The sequence below is a fragment of the Festucalex cinctus genome, chromosome 11, assembly GCF_051991245.1.
Source record: "Festucalex cinctus isolate MCC-2025b chromosome 11, RoL_Fcin_1.0, whole genome shotgun sequence".
NCBI lineage: Eukaryota > Metazoa > Chordata > Actinopteri > Syngnathiformes > Syngnathidae > Festucalex > Festucalex cinctus.
This window is the reverse complement of record NC_135421.1, coordinates 15,834,846-15,851,069: the sequence shown is the minus strand read 5'-3', so window position 1 is coordinate 15,851,069 and position 16,224 is coordinate 15,834,846. Positions and strand designations below refer to the sequence as shown.

At 39.6% G+C, this 16,224-nt stretch overlaps 1 protein-coding gene across 8 annotated transcripts in view; it reads right to left on the bottom strand.

Annotated features, from left to right (window-relative positions):
* Positions 1 to 2,928: 2,928 nt before the first annotated feature.
* tns1b (tensin 1b) overlaps positions 2,929 to 16,224 on the bottom strand; it is a 130,664-nt gene continuing 117,368 nt past the window's right edge. For all 8 annotated transcript variants that reach the window (XM_077535907.1, XM_077535908.1, XM_077535910.1 and 5 more), the window contains 11 exons: positions 14,990 to 16,029; positions 13,857 to 13,943; positions 13,649 to 13,777; positions 13,423 to 13,515; positions 13,213 to 13,290; positions 12,135 to 12,203; positions 12,008 to 12,055; positions 9,051 to 9,231; positions 7,467 to 7,535; positions 6,470 to 6,499; positions 2,929 to 6,395 (listed from right to left, as the gene is read on the bottom strand). In XM_077535907.1, coding sequence (XP_077392033.1) covers positions 6,257 to 6,395; positions 6,470 to 6,499; positions 7,467 to 7,535; positions 9,051 to 9,231; positions 12,008 to 12,055; positions 12,135 to 12,203; positions 13,213 to 13,290; positions 13,423 to 13,515; positions 13,649 to 13,777; positions 13,857 to 13,943; positions 14,990 to 16,029 — 1,963 coding nt within the window. In that variant the 3' untranslated portion in view covers positions 2,929 to 6,256. The remainder of the gene's footprint in view (positions 6,396 to 6,469; positions 6,500 to 7,466; positions 7,536 to 9,050; positions 9,232 to 12,007; positions 12,056 to 12,134; positions 12,204 to 13,212; positions 13,291 to 13,422; positions 13,516 to 13,648; positions 13,778 to 13,856; positions 13,944 to 14,989; positions 16,030 to 16,224) is intronic.

Here is a 16,224-nt window from a genome sequence, read left to right as displayed (position 1 = left end):
TTGCCTTCCTCTATGCAACTGTTGCCATTTGGTCAGACAGAAAACAGACGCATCACAGTAGTGTGTTTCCATCACGTATCATCACATGACTTAGTATCTCATCTTTAGAGTAGATTGCATCAACACATACAGTACTGCATTTGAAAAATATTTTTGGGGGGTATGTTGTTTTATGGTTTCTATTTGTTGTTGCAGGATAATCTTAAATATCTTGTTCATTTAGGTTGAGAAAGAAGTGTTGAAGGCAGCATTTTTAGTTCATTTTTGTATTTGTGGTTTCTGAACAGTATATGACGAAGTATTTGGGGGTGTCAAACATACGGCCCGCGGGCCGGATCAGGCCCACTAATGGATTTAATTCGGCCCACGAGATGATTTTGTAAAGTAAAAAACAACAACATTGTAATGTCGGACTAATTAATCAGCCGGCCACACTCAAAACATATAAATTTGTAATTTCACAAGCAGTGCTCAGATGAGCAATGCAACTTGTACGGGGAATCGTCGTCTTGGATGTCATTATTTTACGCGCGACTTAAACTACGGTTTGTTTCATTATTACGACTTTTTTGTAATCATACACAGACAAAAATGTGTTAAATACGACACAAATTCAATTACTGGTAACACACATAGATATGACAAGCATTAACGTCGTTATGACATCATTAACTGCGCCACGCAATGCATTCTGGGAACAATATCTATGCAAAACAGGTCCATTTAACACGTACGGAACGTATACCGGCAAAGTATTGCCGCGTGCCATTTGCATGCGCGTTATTTTTCGGAACAATATGATTACAGTTGAGCTCCGTAATTTAGGCTAGTCCACGAAAATCTGCATAAAAATGACGGCAATTGTTTATAAGTTGTATACCGTTATTTTCCTCCATGCGGCCCCTGAGCGAATATGAGTTTGACACCAACACAAGACTTCTGAAAAAATAACCAGCTATTCTGTGAAATGGTTCATTTCAACTCTTCTCTGAAAAAACTGCCAATTTATGTTGAGTAATTATGATTTTATAGTACTTTTTATGAATATTATTGTGTTAAGTTCTGTATCGGGCATTTTGGACAGTCAATTCATGGTCACGGTGGTTCGAAATTTGGTGCGTGTTGTGTTAAACAAATATTATGTTTATCATGTACTGTTCAAAAACTTCTACTAACAAAAAAAAAAAAAAAAAAAAATCTGCCTTCACAACCGCAGCAGTGCTTAAAGGCACAGTGTTCTGTTTTCACTCATGAAAATGCACTTTTGAAATACAATTATTGAAAATGACGGCGAGAGCAGGGATCGAACCTGGTACCACCGGTACAGGAGTCGCTATCTTATTCCATCAGCCATCTGTTCATTGCACTTTTGACAAAAATTAATGAAGGTGATGTGTACACTTCTGATGAACTATCTTTTTCGTTATTTATTTATTTTTTTATGGGTATTACTTTCAATTCCCGCATCCACATCCTGGTAGGTAATCTACTTAAGTACGAAGTACGTTTTCTATATTAATTTTTAACAGCTCACGAACAAGTCAACCCTCTTCCCACTCTGAATGTAGTTACTACAGTCATCCACAGGAGGGCAGTATTGCATCTGGTATCTCAGTTGCTTCTCCGGTTTCCTCTAAACTTTCACCACGACTTTGATTGAACTTTTTTGTTTGTTTTTTTAACTATATTTCCTTGGCGGCTTATAGTTTTATCACATTATTGAACAATTACAAACAAGCTGAAACACAGATATGATACTAACCTGAAACGTTTGGGGCCATGTGGAAAGAAAAAAAGAAAAGAAAGAAAGCGCAAGCGTTTTTCTTTTCCACGCAAGCCACTCATTTCTATGTGGAGGTGTGCCTTGCCAAATGGCAAAACGACGCCTCTGCCACGAGCACAAGGTCACGTGTGAGTGTGTTCTGAGGAAAAAAAAGGTGTGAAAATGACAGGCAGATTGCAGGCCAGCCAAACACTCGCAGGCAAAACAGAAAGCAGAAGCACACGCAGATTAAAAGGATGACGCCCCTTGTCACGCACCCTCACCGTCCCAAAATGGAACATCTAACACCCCCCGCGCCCCCCACCTCAACAACACACAAGTTGGGAGTCGGGACCCCTGCGGAGATCACAGTTTCAAGTCACAACTCTATTCAGGCAAGGTGGCTCAAAAGTACAAGTCCAATCAAGAGCGTTTGGCAAGGAAACACTGACACCACGAGGGCAAAAGGTGGTATTACAGTCAGCAGGCAGTCTACCTTCCTGTTTTTTTAGTTTTATTCGTTTTTTCCTTTCGGACACATTACAGCTTACATCAATCACATCACAATCACCTGTAGCTCTGGTACTACTTTCCTATCAGCTATGTTAACTCGTCCAAAAATATCAAACACAATGAAATGCAATTTAAAACAAAAAAAATGAAAAATGGCGACTAGCAGACAAAATTCCCCCCCCCACTTCTTCATTTTCCAAACCTGCAACAAAACAGGCAGCTTAAAGTAAAATGTGATCACATTTTCAGATATGAAACGAATGCTAATGTTAGATGTAATAAACATGCAAAATGCTAATTAATAACCTTTTTTATTAATACTTTTTTTTTTGTCAGTGATATTGTGGACATTTTCAGGTATGAAATGCTTATGTTAGATGTAATCAAGATACAAAATCCTAATTAATAACCTTTTTATTATTTTTTTTTTTTTACTTTTTGTTAGTGATATTGTGGACATTTTCAGGTATGAAATGCTTATGTTAGACGTAATCAACATACAAAATGCTAATTCAATAATCTTTTTTTGTGCTAATTCATTCTATATTTATTTGTAAGCCCTAATCTTTTTTTTTTTTTTTTTTTTTTTGTCAGTGTAATTGTGGAAAACTGAAAATTTAGAAAATATGATAAATATATAAGGAGACAAACACTTCGTATTTGAACCACTTTTTTATTTATTATTATTATTATTATTATTTATGATCATTTCCATCAGAAATAGTAAAAGCCATACATACAATGTAGCAAACGAAATATGACAACGCTCTCTATACAGACATTGTGACATTCTCTGCAGTCCAACAATTGATTTGTATTTGTTATTGGGGGGGGTGTTCTTCATCTTCTCCTTTCGTCAACATGCACTTGTCAGCATATATTGCATACGTCATCTTTGTTATGGCTGAAAATGTTGCATGCAGCCGCCGGTTAATCAACACATTGTATCAAAAATACATTTTGAAGTGCTCAAGCTTCTCTTGCTCTCTCTCTTTTTTTTTTCCCCATGACCTCAATTGTTAAATTTGTTCCAGTGCCGGCCTTAAAAAAAACATGCATCGGATTGATCGGTGGCAATCTTCACTGCCAAAGGCAAATTGCCACAAAACGAAAGAAAACCGCTAACAAGTACAATTTTGGAGTTGTTTGACTTTTCAGGTCACTTCCACTTGAAAGTACACGCTGGCCTTTGTTGTTTTTGTAATGACTCCCGTCTGCCACAAGAGGGCGACCACTGACTGGACCGCACTATATTTATGACAGGATAGCCGATAGGCCAAAAAGACTTTTGAGGGTCGCGAGGCCGCCATTTTGCTCCTCCTAAGAAACGTTTCGCGCCATACGATCACATTACATTTACATTATCAATATTAAAAGGAGATTCGAGACCGTACTTAGTTGAAACAGCATCATTTATAGTGTTATAAATTTATTAAAGAGGACTTCAGATATTTTACAACTTTATGCTTAAGGGTGTTTAGTACAGGAGGAATCTTGTTTTTGTTTTTTTAATTTAAAGAATTAGAACTGTAATTCAACAAAAGATGCCTCTGCCAAATCTAATATTGGGGTCTAAGGAGTTGAGCAATCAAAGAAAAAGGTGGTTTTCAAAGCAGCACATACCATCCACTTGTTACATTTTTTTTTTTAACTTGTTAAAAAATAGTGACCTCACTTACGAGCTGTATATGTCTCATCTGTACGTGTACCGTATAGTTGATACAGTAGCCTACTCGTGAGGTGGGAGTAACAAGATGGCCGCCCCGTGACTTCAACGGCTTGCACTGGCATGTATGGGCTATCGGCTATCCAGTCATATATACAGGTCAGTGCTGGACCGCCTTTCTTGAGGTCAAGGCACTTTTTTTTGTTGATTTTTTTTTTATTTTTTTTTACTTAATAATAAAAATTGGGGGAGGGGGGGGGGGGGTTATAGGGAACACCAGATAAATACAAATGAGAGGAAAACAAAACTTTTTCCACATCCTCAAAAAGTAGAATCATCATATCTACTGCAGTTAAGTGCTCGACTTGGACAATCCGAAGTTACGTTGGCATTTGTTTACAATGAATCCATTTTGGACTCCTACAAAACATGTCAAATTGGATTATTTGAAAAAGGAAGAAAAAAATACAAGCGTATTCAAAAATAAATCCGTGATACATTCACTTTACACCCTATAATGTGAATGCATTATATATCTCTCTTTAGAAAAGCATTCTGTTCTCCTTGTTTCAGTCATCTTTGTACATAATACAAGCGAGCATTGAGCAACAAAGCAAAAAAAATACAAATAAATATCTTCACTGGAAGTGTTCTTACATATTTATATTCTGTTTATGTATATATAGCTTACTTTTGTGAACTGTGAATTTTGGCCAGCTGGTGCAACGAAACAAAAAGATGAACTCAACAACAGTGTCATGGCACAGTGCTTTGCTATAAAGCCGCTTACACACACACAAAATAAAATACATTTTCCTTAAACCTCGCATATAGTGAAAATAATAAACATGAGTAGTACATTTTTTGCCATTGTTTCAGAAATTCTTGCTGAATGTTTTTTTTCCTTTTAAATTAAAAAAAAATAAAAATAGGCTGTTTTTCTAAACGAAAGTCAGGCACCAGAAGTCTTCTAATAACAGTCCGACCCATAAAGGCAAAATATTTACACACAGCACATTAATAGCCCATAAAAAAAAAAAAAAGACCCCTGTAACTTTGCATCATTGGCCATCCTACAGTATCAGTACATACATAAGGAAACAATCCAGCAGCCATATTTTTTGTTTTTAGAAAAAATAATTAAACAAAAAACAAACAAACAAATGAAAAAAAAAAAACTCTCTTTGGTTGATGGCCCAAAAAAAATTGAGAGTAACAATCCACCAAGGTCACACAACTTGACTTTTTTCTCCTCACAAAAAAAAAGTGGAAAGCCTCAGACATGATGTGGGAGGGCGGAAAAAAAAATCCATGGTGTGCACAAAAGGCTCATTCATTTGTGCCTTTCACAAATTCTCGAGCTCGTCAACATTTTTTTTTTGTTGAGCTTTCTGAAGTTGCCACTAGATGGCGCATTTTCCCCTGAAATCACATTTTCTGTAGGATAATAAGGTTGGAGAGTATGAAGACAATTGCATTCACTTGGGATGAAGAAACGTCCTGTATTTCTGACTAATTTTTTGGGGGAGCTTTGTTTTTGAGGTTTTTTCCCCCCCGTTTTTTTGAATATTTTTTTTTCTGTCATAAAAAAGAATAAAAAAAGAACTGGGAAAAACGTATTCAGACAAATTAATTAGAAAAACAGGAGAAAAAAAGGATTTAAAACAAAAACAAAACAAACAAAAAAAATATATATTCAGAAAAATACTCAAAAAAAAACAAAGCTCCCTCCAAAAATAGTCAGAAAAACAAGATTTTTTTTTTTTTTTTAAGTGAATGCAATCTGCTTCCGTAGGAGAGGAACAGGCATTTTAAAATTTCATTGACTTAATCCACAACTAATCAATTAAAAATAAACTATTTTGTCCGTCGATTTTAGACATTTTTGTATCCAATTATTCCATGTAATAATGTCAAATTGTTGCATCGAATATGTATACGTTTTAGTGACCACAAGAACTGATTTTCATTCCCACGTTACGTCTGGGTCAAAACACACTCCAAAACATTTTGTACTCACAGTCAGTCACAGTCACGCCAAGCAAACGTTTCCCTTCCGGGGAGACGCCTCCCGTGCCGTTGTCACGTCTAGCTCCACCCCCTTTCCGCACTTCCGCAGTTCCACTCTGTAGTCCGTCCGAAAAGAAAGGCACAAGCAAGAAGCGCGCGCAAAAACGTGCGCTTAGACGCCGAGAAGCAACACAAAAATTTTCCGCACAGAAAAGGAGTGTTTGTCCATCCGTCCACCCGTCGGGCAGAGGAGGGGAAAGAAGTGAAGAAAAAAAAAAAAGCGCCAAGGTTAGCTTGAAGCTGCCTCATCGCTTTTGCGACGTCACCATCCTGGTGACGAAGTTGACGATGGCGCTGGCGGGCTGCTCGGGGTCCATCTCGGCGAACAGGTGGCTCACGTTGTCCGTCGTGCTGCCCTGCTTGCGAGCCACAAAACCAAACAACCTGCAAACGTGGACAAGTCAGACAAAATGGCCGGCAGGACGTTTGCTAAATCTTGATCGCTCTCCATCACTTACTTTGCTGGGCCCCCTTCTGGATTGTTCCACCTGCAAACATTTCAATCCAGTTTTAGGAATTTCTTCATAGAAACGTTGAATACGTGTCACAAAACACCATCAATCAAAAATGTCAACAACAATAAAAAAGTTTATCTTCCAAATGAATTGAGACAATCTTGTCATGTTGAACACTTATTCTGTTGCAACAACAACGCCATCTAGTGGAAGAATATTTAATTGGCGGTGCTGACAGAGATGAACAAAGATTTGGAGTAAATAAACTGTAAAAAGATTTTTTTTTTTTGACCAATTAAATGAATAATGAGCTGAGCTCTCAATTCGCCAAAAGTTGGGGAATCAATCAGCACAGGAAATGTCCACACACCGAAAGAAAGAAAGAAAGAAAGAAAGAAAGAAAGAAAGAAAGAAAGAAAGAAAGAAAGAAAGAAAGAAAGAAAGAAAGAAAGAAAGAAAGAAAGAAACCCGAAACAAAATATTTTATCGAAAGATCTCATATCCCAATATTGCATCTTTCCATAAAATTTCATGACATTTTCTATACTGGCCCATCTCAACATGATGCAAATCAATCAATCAATCAATCAATCAATCAATCAATCAATCAATCAATCAATCAATCAATCAATCAATCAATCAATCAATCAATCGATCGATCGATCGATCGATCGATCAATCAATCAATCGATCGATCAATCAATCAATAAACGCTCTTGAGGCTTTTTTTTTTTTTTTTTAGTATAGCAGGCCCTGAACTAAACCAAATTGACAACTGCAACAATATTTTCATTGGATTTACCCCCCCCCCCCACCACCACCACCACCCCCCCCCCCAAAAAAATGTCATTGCGATCGTGGCTTTGTTCAATTAAATCGACGGATATTCAAATATGATGACTAACTATTTAGGAAGATGAACAGAGCAGACATCAACGATACAAGGTTGTTGATTATGAAAAGTATCAATCGCGCAAAGAGATTTTGAATGTGTACTCACTTTCTGTCCTGAGGGTCAATATCGCAGAAGGTGACGGTGTTGCAGGGGTAGTGGCGTCGGAAGAAGACCCTAACAACAAAAACGCCAACATCCAATTAGACAGTTTTGACGCTCCTCTTTGGTCTGTTTGGTACGTCAAAAACGTTCATAGGTCGACTGAATGTTTCATAATACAACAATTAATTTGAAAAAAAAAAAAACATATTGCTAACTAGAAAATGCAATTCCTGGAGAAATTGCGTGAAAAAACTGTGGAATTATGTGGATGACATGGAATGATGCACAATGACCTGGAAGAGCTGAACAATTGAAAGTTGGAACGGTTAGAATCAGTGAATAAATATAGAAATTACAGCAGAAAAAAAAACAAAAACGGGGGGTAGTAGGGGTGTGAATTGCCGAGTACCTGACGATTCGATTCGTATCACGATTCACAGGTCACGATTCGATTCGATACCGATTAATCCCGATACGAATTTATAAGTCGATTGTTGCGATTTTTTTTCATTCAAATTTAGAAAATACTAATCAGTAAGCTTGTAGAGTGTAAGATTTATATGAAAATGTATTATTTATTTATCTGAAATTTCAGTCTTATAGAGGTTGTAATCTGTTTCATGTTTGACCAGCATTAAAATAAAATATTAAGGCTTAGTGTTCCGTTCATATAACATTCTTCATGCTCAAGGTGTGAATCCTAAAAAAAAAAAAAAATCGATTCTGCCGATTATTGAATCGATTCGAGAATCGCGCGATGTAGTATCGTGATATATCGCCGAATCGATTTTTTTTAACACCCCTAGGGGGTAGGGTGTGAAGAATGAAGTAGGGGATGGACCGAATAATCATCCCTAAAGTGAAATGAAAGAGTTAAATATTTTGAATGTCATTTTAAAATTATGTAAATGTGTCATGTTGAATCTGCTATTTGGGAATGAAAGTGACATGTTAGGGTACAAAATAGGGGAATTGTGGGAAAGGCGTGAATTTGGGGAATGTAAAAGGGCTGACGATTCAGAATATTTTGAAATTAGAACGGACTTTGAAATGATGTAAATGTGGGATGTTGAATCTGCCATTGGGAGTGACTGTGGAATAGTAGGGTACAAAATCGGGAATTGTGGGTAAGGCGTGAATCCTGGGAGTAAGAAAAATGGAAGCAATTGTCGCGTGAATTTTTGGAATATGTCGAAGTTTGAATGGCGAAAATCGGTTGAAAAATGCGGAAGTAGTAGCGTGCCAAAAAAGTGCGAGGAATAATACATAATAAAGTTAAAGGTGTAGAATAACATATACTGTTGGTAAGGCGTGAATCCTGGGAATGAGAAAAACAGAAGCTGTCGTCGCGTGAATTTTTGGAATATGTCGAAGTTTGAATGGCGAAAATCGGTTGAAAAATGTGGAAGTAGTAGCGCATCACCAAACAAGTGCGAGGAATAAAATATAATAAAGTTGAAAGTGTAGAATAACATATGTGCCTTCACACAAGTAAAAAGGACAGAAGACCATAAAAAGTTGATCCTGTTGCTTTTTGTTTTTTTGAGGTGCGAGTGTCGGATGGAACAAATGATCCGGCGAACGTACTTCCTCTGGTTGTCGGTCAGCGTGATTCCCTGCGACGACACCTTGAAGTGCACGACGGTGGCGGCGGCGGACGGAGAAGCGGCGGCAGCGGCGGCCAGCGTCTCCGAGATGGCCTTGGCGATGGCCTGCGGGCCCGTCAGCGACTCCATGTCCACCGAGTTGATGTACAGCACGTTGCATGCTGGCATCCCAAGCACATGTTGAAAAGTGGGGCAGGTAAACAACAGGATATTCGCGTTCTTGTCATTAGTGCGTTAGTATGCGTTGCAAGACCAAAACGTTTTTCAAGAAGGAAATTCATTCAAATCATTCCACAAAAGAAATTACACAACAGCAGTTCTCAAACTGGACTGGATTTCACCACAATTTTTTAATCCTTTAGGCACCGGAGTTTTTCAATCAAATGTTCAGTTTTCTGATTTTAAAAGGTTGTAAATATTTGAAAATGGATGAATGACTGCACACTGGAAATGATGCTAGGAGTGTCATTTTGATACTTGGGCACTTAAATCGTAAGTTTTATTTTTGTATTTATTTATTTATTTTTTTATATTTGAGCCGAAAAATAGGCTCTGCTCATCGAGTCTGATAACGAATTTAATTCTTTACATATTGATATATTTTTAGTAAAAAAATAAAAATAAAAATAAATATATATATATATATATATATATATATATATATATATATATATATATTAAGGGTGTCACGATTTCGATTTTTTATCGAAATCGATCGAAATTACGTCACGATTTCGAGCATCGAAATAGAAGAGAGGACACTCGATTCGATGACCACAAAAAAAGACCACAGTTTGCAAGATATGCTATGTGCGCGTACTGTACTCGGCCACGGGAAACACGACAAACATGACGGGACATTTACGCAGGCATCACAAAGATTTAGATTTATCAAATTCAACTAGAAGTGGGAAAACAACGGTCCAACCAACTATTTCATCCTCATTTACAGTGAAACTTCCACACACTTCAGCTCGCGCGAAACGCCAGATCCATAGGTCTATTTATAGCAGCAGACCTGCAGCCTTGGAAAACGCTGGATTCAAACATTTAATTAGTGTACTTGAACCACGCTACAGTATGCCCAGCAACTGTAAATGTTGGGATATAGTTTGTTCAGGCTGTATTTGTTCCATGACTTTGGATACAATATATTTTTTGTTGTTGTTGCACATTATTTTAAGAGGAACGCACAGCACACTGTTGTAACCAAAAACAGTCAATAGATGGCAGGCACCCACTGTGACTTTTTGTTTTTGTTTTTTTATTTTTTATTTTACACTTCAGTAAGAACAAGACGGTTAACTTTATATTGTAAATAAATTCTTTGAATTTGATCATTCCTGCCTAATGTCAATTATCATATATTACATAAATTTACACAAAAATAATATGGAAATTGCATCACCTATATGTAGCCGATCTTTTGAAATAAGATTTACTGTACAATGAATAGAACCAATGATCATAGACTAGCCTTAGCCTACAGAAGCATATGCCTCTGTGTTATAAAGTGGGGGAGCGGAGAAAAAAAAAAAAAAAAAAAAAAAAAAAAAAAAAATCGAAAAAAAAATCGAATCGTGACCCCAAAATCGAAATTTAAATCGAATCGTGGAGTTGGCGAATCGTGACACCCCTAATATATATATATATATATATATATATATATATATATATATATATATATATGTGTATTTTATGCCAATATTTTAAGCAATATTGTACTATGAACAAAACTGACTATGCTGTATATACAATGTTCCCTCGTTTTCGTTGTTGGGTTCCAAATAATACCCACAATAAGTGAAATCCGTGAAGTAGTTAGCTTTATGTTTTACATTTATCATACATGTTTTAAGGCTATAAAACCCCTCATCAGACAGTTTATACACTTTTCTTATCGAGGCATTTACATTTTCTCACATTTCTCTTTTTTTTTTTTTTTAATTCTCAATGTTCAAACCTTCATAAATTTGATAATATGTATTACTATATTACTATAAAAATGCATGCAAAATTGCACTTTTAAAAAATCTGTAATACAGCGAGGCCGCGAAAAATGAACCGTGTTTTAGCGAGGGAAGACTGGATTTAAAAAATAAAAAAAATCAATTAGAATATTTCATATGATGTAGTTAGACTTGGAAAAAGTCAATACATAATATGAGCAGAAATTGAGTGATTTATTTATTTTTGACAATGGTTTACAGTATTTCAAAAATGCTGATTAGTAATGAGCATCAATGTGACCAAAATTGGCATTTTACAAAGAAACATGGTACAAATCTCCCTCTCCCATTTGCAATAATGTAGAAATGACCGCATAGTGCCATTTTGAACCTCTACATGTTATGACAATCTGCTGAAATGTTGAGCTTCCTAGTGTTTTTTTCTTCTTCCTTTTTTTTTTTTTTTTGCAAATCAAATACATCAAAAAGCCTAAAATAGGGCAAATACCAGCCAGCGGTTAAATGGTTAAAAAGTGCATTCTTACAAACTGAGACCAGCGTACCAACAAAAACAGCAACATCAACACTGAAACCAATTTTTCCTCCCTATACCTTGGCTTTGGGATTAAAGTCAAATAAGTGAAAATGCGTCCAATAAATGGCATATTGTCACTTAAATCTGGCATCTCTAAAGTTTGTTTTGGAGAACAAAAGAATGCACGCAGTTGCTCGCCCCAATAAGTTTGAGAACCCCTGTTATTATTATTAATATTATTATTATTATAGAAGCCTGGGGACACTAATGTTAAGAGACAACATTGAAAGAGTTCTCCTGACAAAAGTGTTTTCAACAGAAGCATTTGGCGACGTCATTTCCACACACAAAAAAAAATGAACCAAGTGCAGACATGTTACAGGATGCACATTCCAGATGGAGATTTCCAAAAATGCACTCAAGGTGCAGCGACTTTTTTTTTTTTTTTTTTACCATGGGATTCGGCCGGGGCGCTCAGCACTGGCATAGCAAGGACGTCGGCTTGTCGGAGTGATTGACAATCAACGGTTATTGAATTTCAACGCCGCACAAGTGTCAACGTGCACGTCTGACATGTTACCTGCTCCTTGTTTCAGTCGCTCGGCCAGCGGGTTGCTTTTCACCACTTCCGGCTCTTCCTCAACAAGGTCTGCAAAATATCAGACAATTGGTTGGCTTGTCAGATTTTGGTGCAGCGCATTCAACTTCCACTCCCACGCTATCCCTTTATTTCGCTCATGAGTGCAAAAAAATGTCAGAATTCAAGGAGAAACGGGTACTCGCACCCAAATTTGATGTCATGGTCAAAGGGTAAAAAGGTCCGTCCGGCTAGGTCTGCTCTAGGATACCATCAATGAGTCCTCATTTGGGCAAATTCCCGAGAAGGGGTTCAACTACGAGCTGGAATTCAGTAGAAATTTGAACCAAAATGAATTTGCTGTTCATTTCCAGACATGCGTCTGAGTGTTTATCTCACATCACATCCTGTTAGGACAGACCCACCCACCCAATTTCGGTTCAGTTGATGGAGGCTGATGTTGGGGGGCAAATTTTGGATGAGGTCAAATTTGGGACCTCTGAAAACACTCGAGCCGTCATTTTGACTGTTCTCAAAATTGGATTTGGACTCAACAATGTTCCTGGTCTTTTGACTTTTCCTCTCTCTGTATATATATCATTACTCCACTGCCATTTTATTGTATTAAAAATTTAAAAAATATTTAGGCGTAATGACTACTTTACCTCCACACCCGTCAATTTGACTGCTCGATTTATTTCACTGTAAATCGTTCACATTGCTGGGACCCGCAGGGTTGCGCCTCTGGGCTTCCGTAGCAACTACCATTCAACGCCGAAACATTTGGCTTTGGATACAAGCTATATCACCATGTTGAATTTAAAAAAAAACTATACTAGAGAGGAGACTTTACACAGCTACATTCTGAGAAGCTGACAGAGAGTCTGACAAATCACAATGAGCGGTCGCTGGATCGCTCGGCAGTTTCGGACAGCAAGTCCAAACAAGACCAGCCCACCCCCGCTGAAAGGGGACGTGTACTGCTCCACTGGAATCAGCCAAACTATGAAAAAAGTGTGACATTAAGTCCGAAAAATACGGTCCTTTCTTTCCACGCGTTATGACAATAGAAGGCGCAAACCTGTGGTAGGGATGATCAGCTTGCAGGGGAGGGCCAGAGGCGTGATGGCATGTTGGTAGACCAACGCCGACAGACAGCCTGAAAGCAGACAAACAATTCATCATGTGGTCGTCTTTATGCACGTGAATCTAGAATCCAGCTCGCGACCTTGTCACCAAACGTGTCTTTGACGAGCAGGCATGTTTTCCAGGCTAGCAAGTTTCCACTCACCAAAGTAGGGCTCATTGGGACAACCCTTGAGTTTGACTCCCTTTGGGCTGCTCTCGATCAGGAAATGTCTCACCAGCTCATTGCTGATGTCACCTGTCAGACCAAGCCCAAAAAAAAAAAAAAAAAAAAAAAAAAAAAAAAAAGAGTGAGACGTGTTTGTGGTCTTTGATAATCGACGTGTCTTCTCTCTGATCTCACGTAAACGTCGGATTTGTTTTGGTATCACCTTTCTTGTTTGGATGCACTGAAGGTGGCGGAGAGGCCACCTTCATAGCCAGGCCATAAGCCCCCTTGAACGAGTGGCTATCCCGGATAACAAAGGCGCCAGGTTCTTTTTCCCGCAGCACGCTGATCGCTAGAATACACCCGATGCTATTACACACTTTTTTTTTTAAAATATATATTTATACGGAATGTGCTTCTGTGTAGCTTACCTTGCTCTCTGGATATGTCGGGCTTGTACCAGAACTTGGACGTATCTTGGACAAACTTTACGTTCAGCCTCCCTTCGGGACCTCCATCTGCAAGTAAACACGATTGCAGCAAGAACCATCTCATCATCTGGCAAAAGAAGAACGTACCATTCATCATAGTCTTTGTTTTTCAAATAATTATTTTTTTACATTGCTGAATTATTGACTTTGACAAATAAGAGTTTAAAACTACAGACTGAAATGTAACAGGTTTCCCCCAGAACAACAAGCGCCGAAAGGTATTCGTCGTCAAAGTGGTGGGCGACAAACGACCGTCCGACATCCAGTGATTACTGTTTGACGTTCGTCAACGGTGAAAGTGAGTGCACATAGCAGCCGGCGACTACCATTCATCTACGGTGGAGTCTTACGGAGAGTCTTAGCCAGCCAGGGCGGAGCAAGAACAGCCTGGCAGGCCGCCGGGCTTATGAAACACCAGGGGAAACCCTGCACAAGTAATATTGTCTAAATAGAGCGATTGACAGTAAATACATGATCTGATTCACCATTTCTACTTTTTCCAATAAGTTTTTGCAAGTATATTTACTTCAGTGGTTCTTAACCATGTTGGAGGTTGTGAACCTGCCAGTTTCCTATGTACATTCCCCAAACCCAGGGACGCCAAATCCAATGAAAACAGCAGAGGCCCCAGAATTGAACCCTGTGGAACACCATAGGTTCCGTGAATTCATATTGCACATATTCGTCTGACCACTTTCATTTTTTTGCTCAACATAAAATGAAGGGATTACGATTAAACATAAATCACACGACGTACCATCACAACAGTCAGATAGGCCAAGCAATGTCGCGTGATCAATTGCAGCCAATGATGGCCAAGTTGGGCGTATAATCAATCACGAATCATTTGAGTCAGGTGTGTGTTTTGACCTCTGCCAAACCATGAAACTGGTTCACAGAAGCTGTGGGTTTCGATCAAAATCAGGTTAAGAACCACTGCTTTCGTTGTTCTAAAGTACCGAGGGTGAGTACTTTTGCCACCTCTGAGGAGAACACAAAATGGCTCCGACCAATCAGATAACATCTGTCCCCTGCACGTCTTAGAAAAAAGCGCGCTCAGAGAATCTCCTTACCAGGCATGTTGAAGCGCGAGAAGTCCGACAGGGTGTGGAAGTATCCGGGATTGCCTCCTGCGCTCGCCGGTGACATGACCTTTCCGTTCAACGAGCCATACGATAACGTTCCGTTTGGTCTGTCGCCGCTCGACATGCGCCTCTTCTCCGGAAGCTGAGGTTGAAAAGCGGTCGTCGCGTTTGCCTGTCGGAAGCCGACGCCCGTTGCCGTCATTCCCGCATCCTGGTAGACCGCCGGGGAAACGGGAAAGGATGGGGTCGGCGGTCCCTGGTAGCCCGAGGAACTGCTCTGTCTGGACAGGTTGCCGTGCCGCTCATCCGGCGTGGCGAAGCCGCTGTGCATGGGGTGTCGCTCTAAACTGGGGCTCCTTTGAGACACCTGCGACAGTGACGGGTGACGGCCCAACACCGGACTCCCGTGGGACTGGGAAACAGACGCATGCCGGCTCAGGACGGGACTGCTCGGCACGGGTTGCCCCAAGGATGCTTGTCTGCTGAGGATCGGGCTCCGTTGAGACTCTTGACCCGTCGAGGACTGTCGGCTGAGCACTTGACTACTCTGACTTCCTTGAGACTGATGGCGTCCGAGGACGGGACTGACACTGAAGCCCAGCACACCTGCCTCCAAACCGTTAACTGCTGATACTTTCGGACCCATCATGTAACCTTCCTGATAAGCACTTGGGTGCTTCTCCAACACACCATTGTCAGCAGCGGTCAGGATACATGCCCGGTGCGGCAACTGCGGACTTCCGGGACTGATCACAGTCTTGGAGGGTTCCGTGTAGGAGGGTTGGATAGAATCTGAGGCCGCGTAGCTCCTGGTTTGGGTGCTGGGGCCAAGACTGGACAGTGTGGGAGTCGCAATGCCGAGGTAGGAGGATGATGCAGAAATGGAATCGAGATGAGAGGAAGAAGCGGATGCTTGGTGTGAGGTTGTTGGAGTGGAATATGCGCTCACTGCTGCCTGAGTGTGCAAACTCGAATCAGTAGTGACTTGGGACGGACTGCTAAAGTTGCTCTCTGCTGAGGCCGGATCGCTGGAAGAGAATTGGAAAAAAAGGTGTGTTAATTCACCAGACACACATGCCTACGATCAGTTCCTCCACTGGAAATAAAGTACCGTATTTTCTGGACTATAAGTTGCTCCGGAGTAAAAGTCGAACTAGGCTTGCCATTGAGCTGATCATATATCAGCTGTGTTGGAGAAGGGAAACATCCAAAATCTGCAGGAC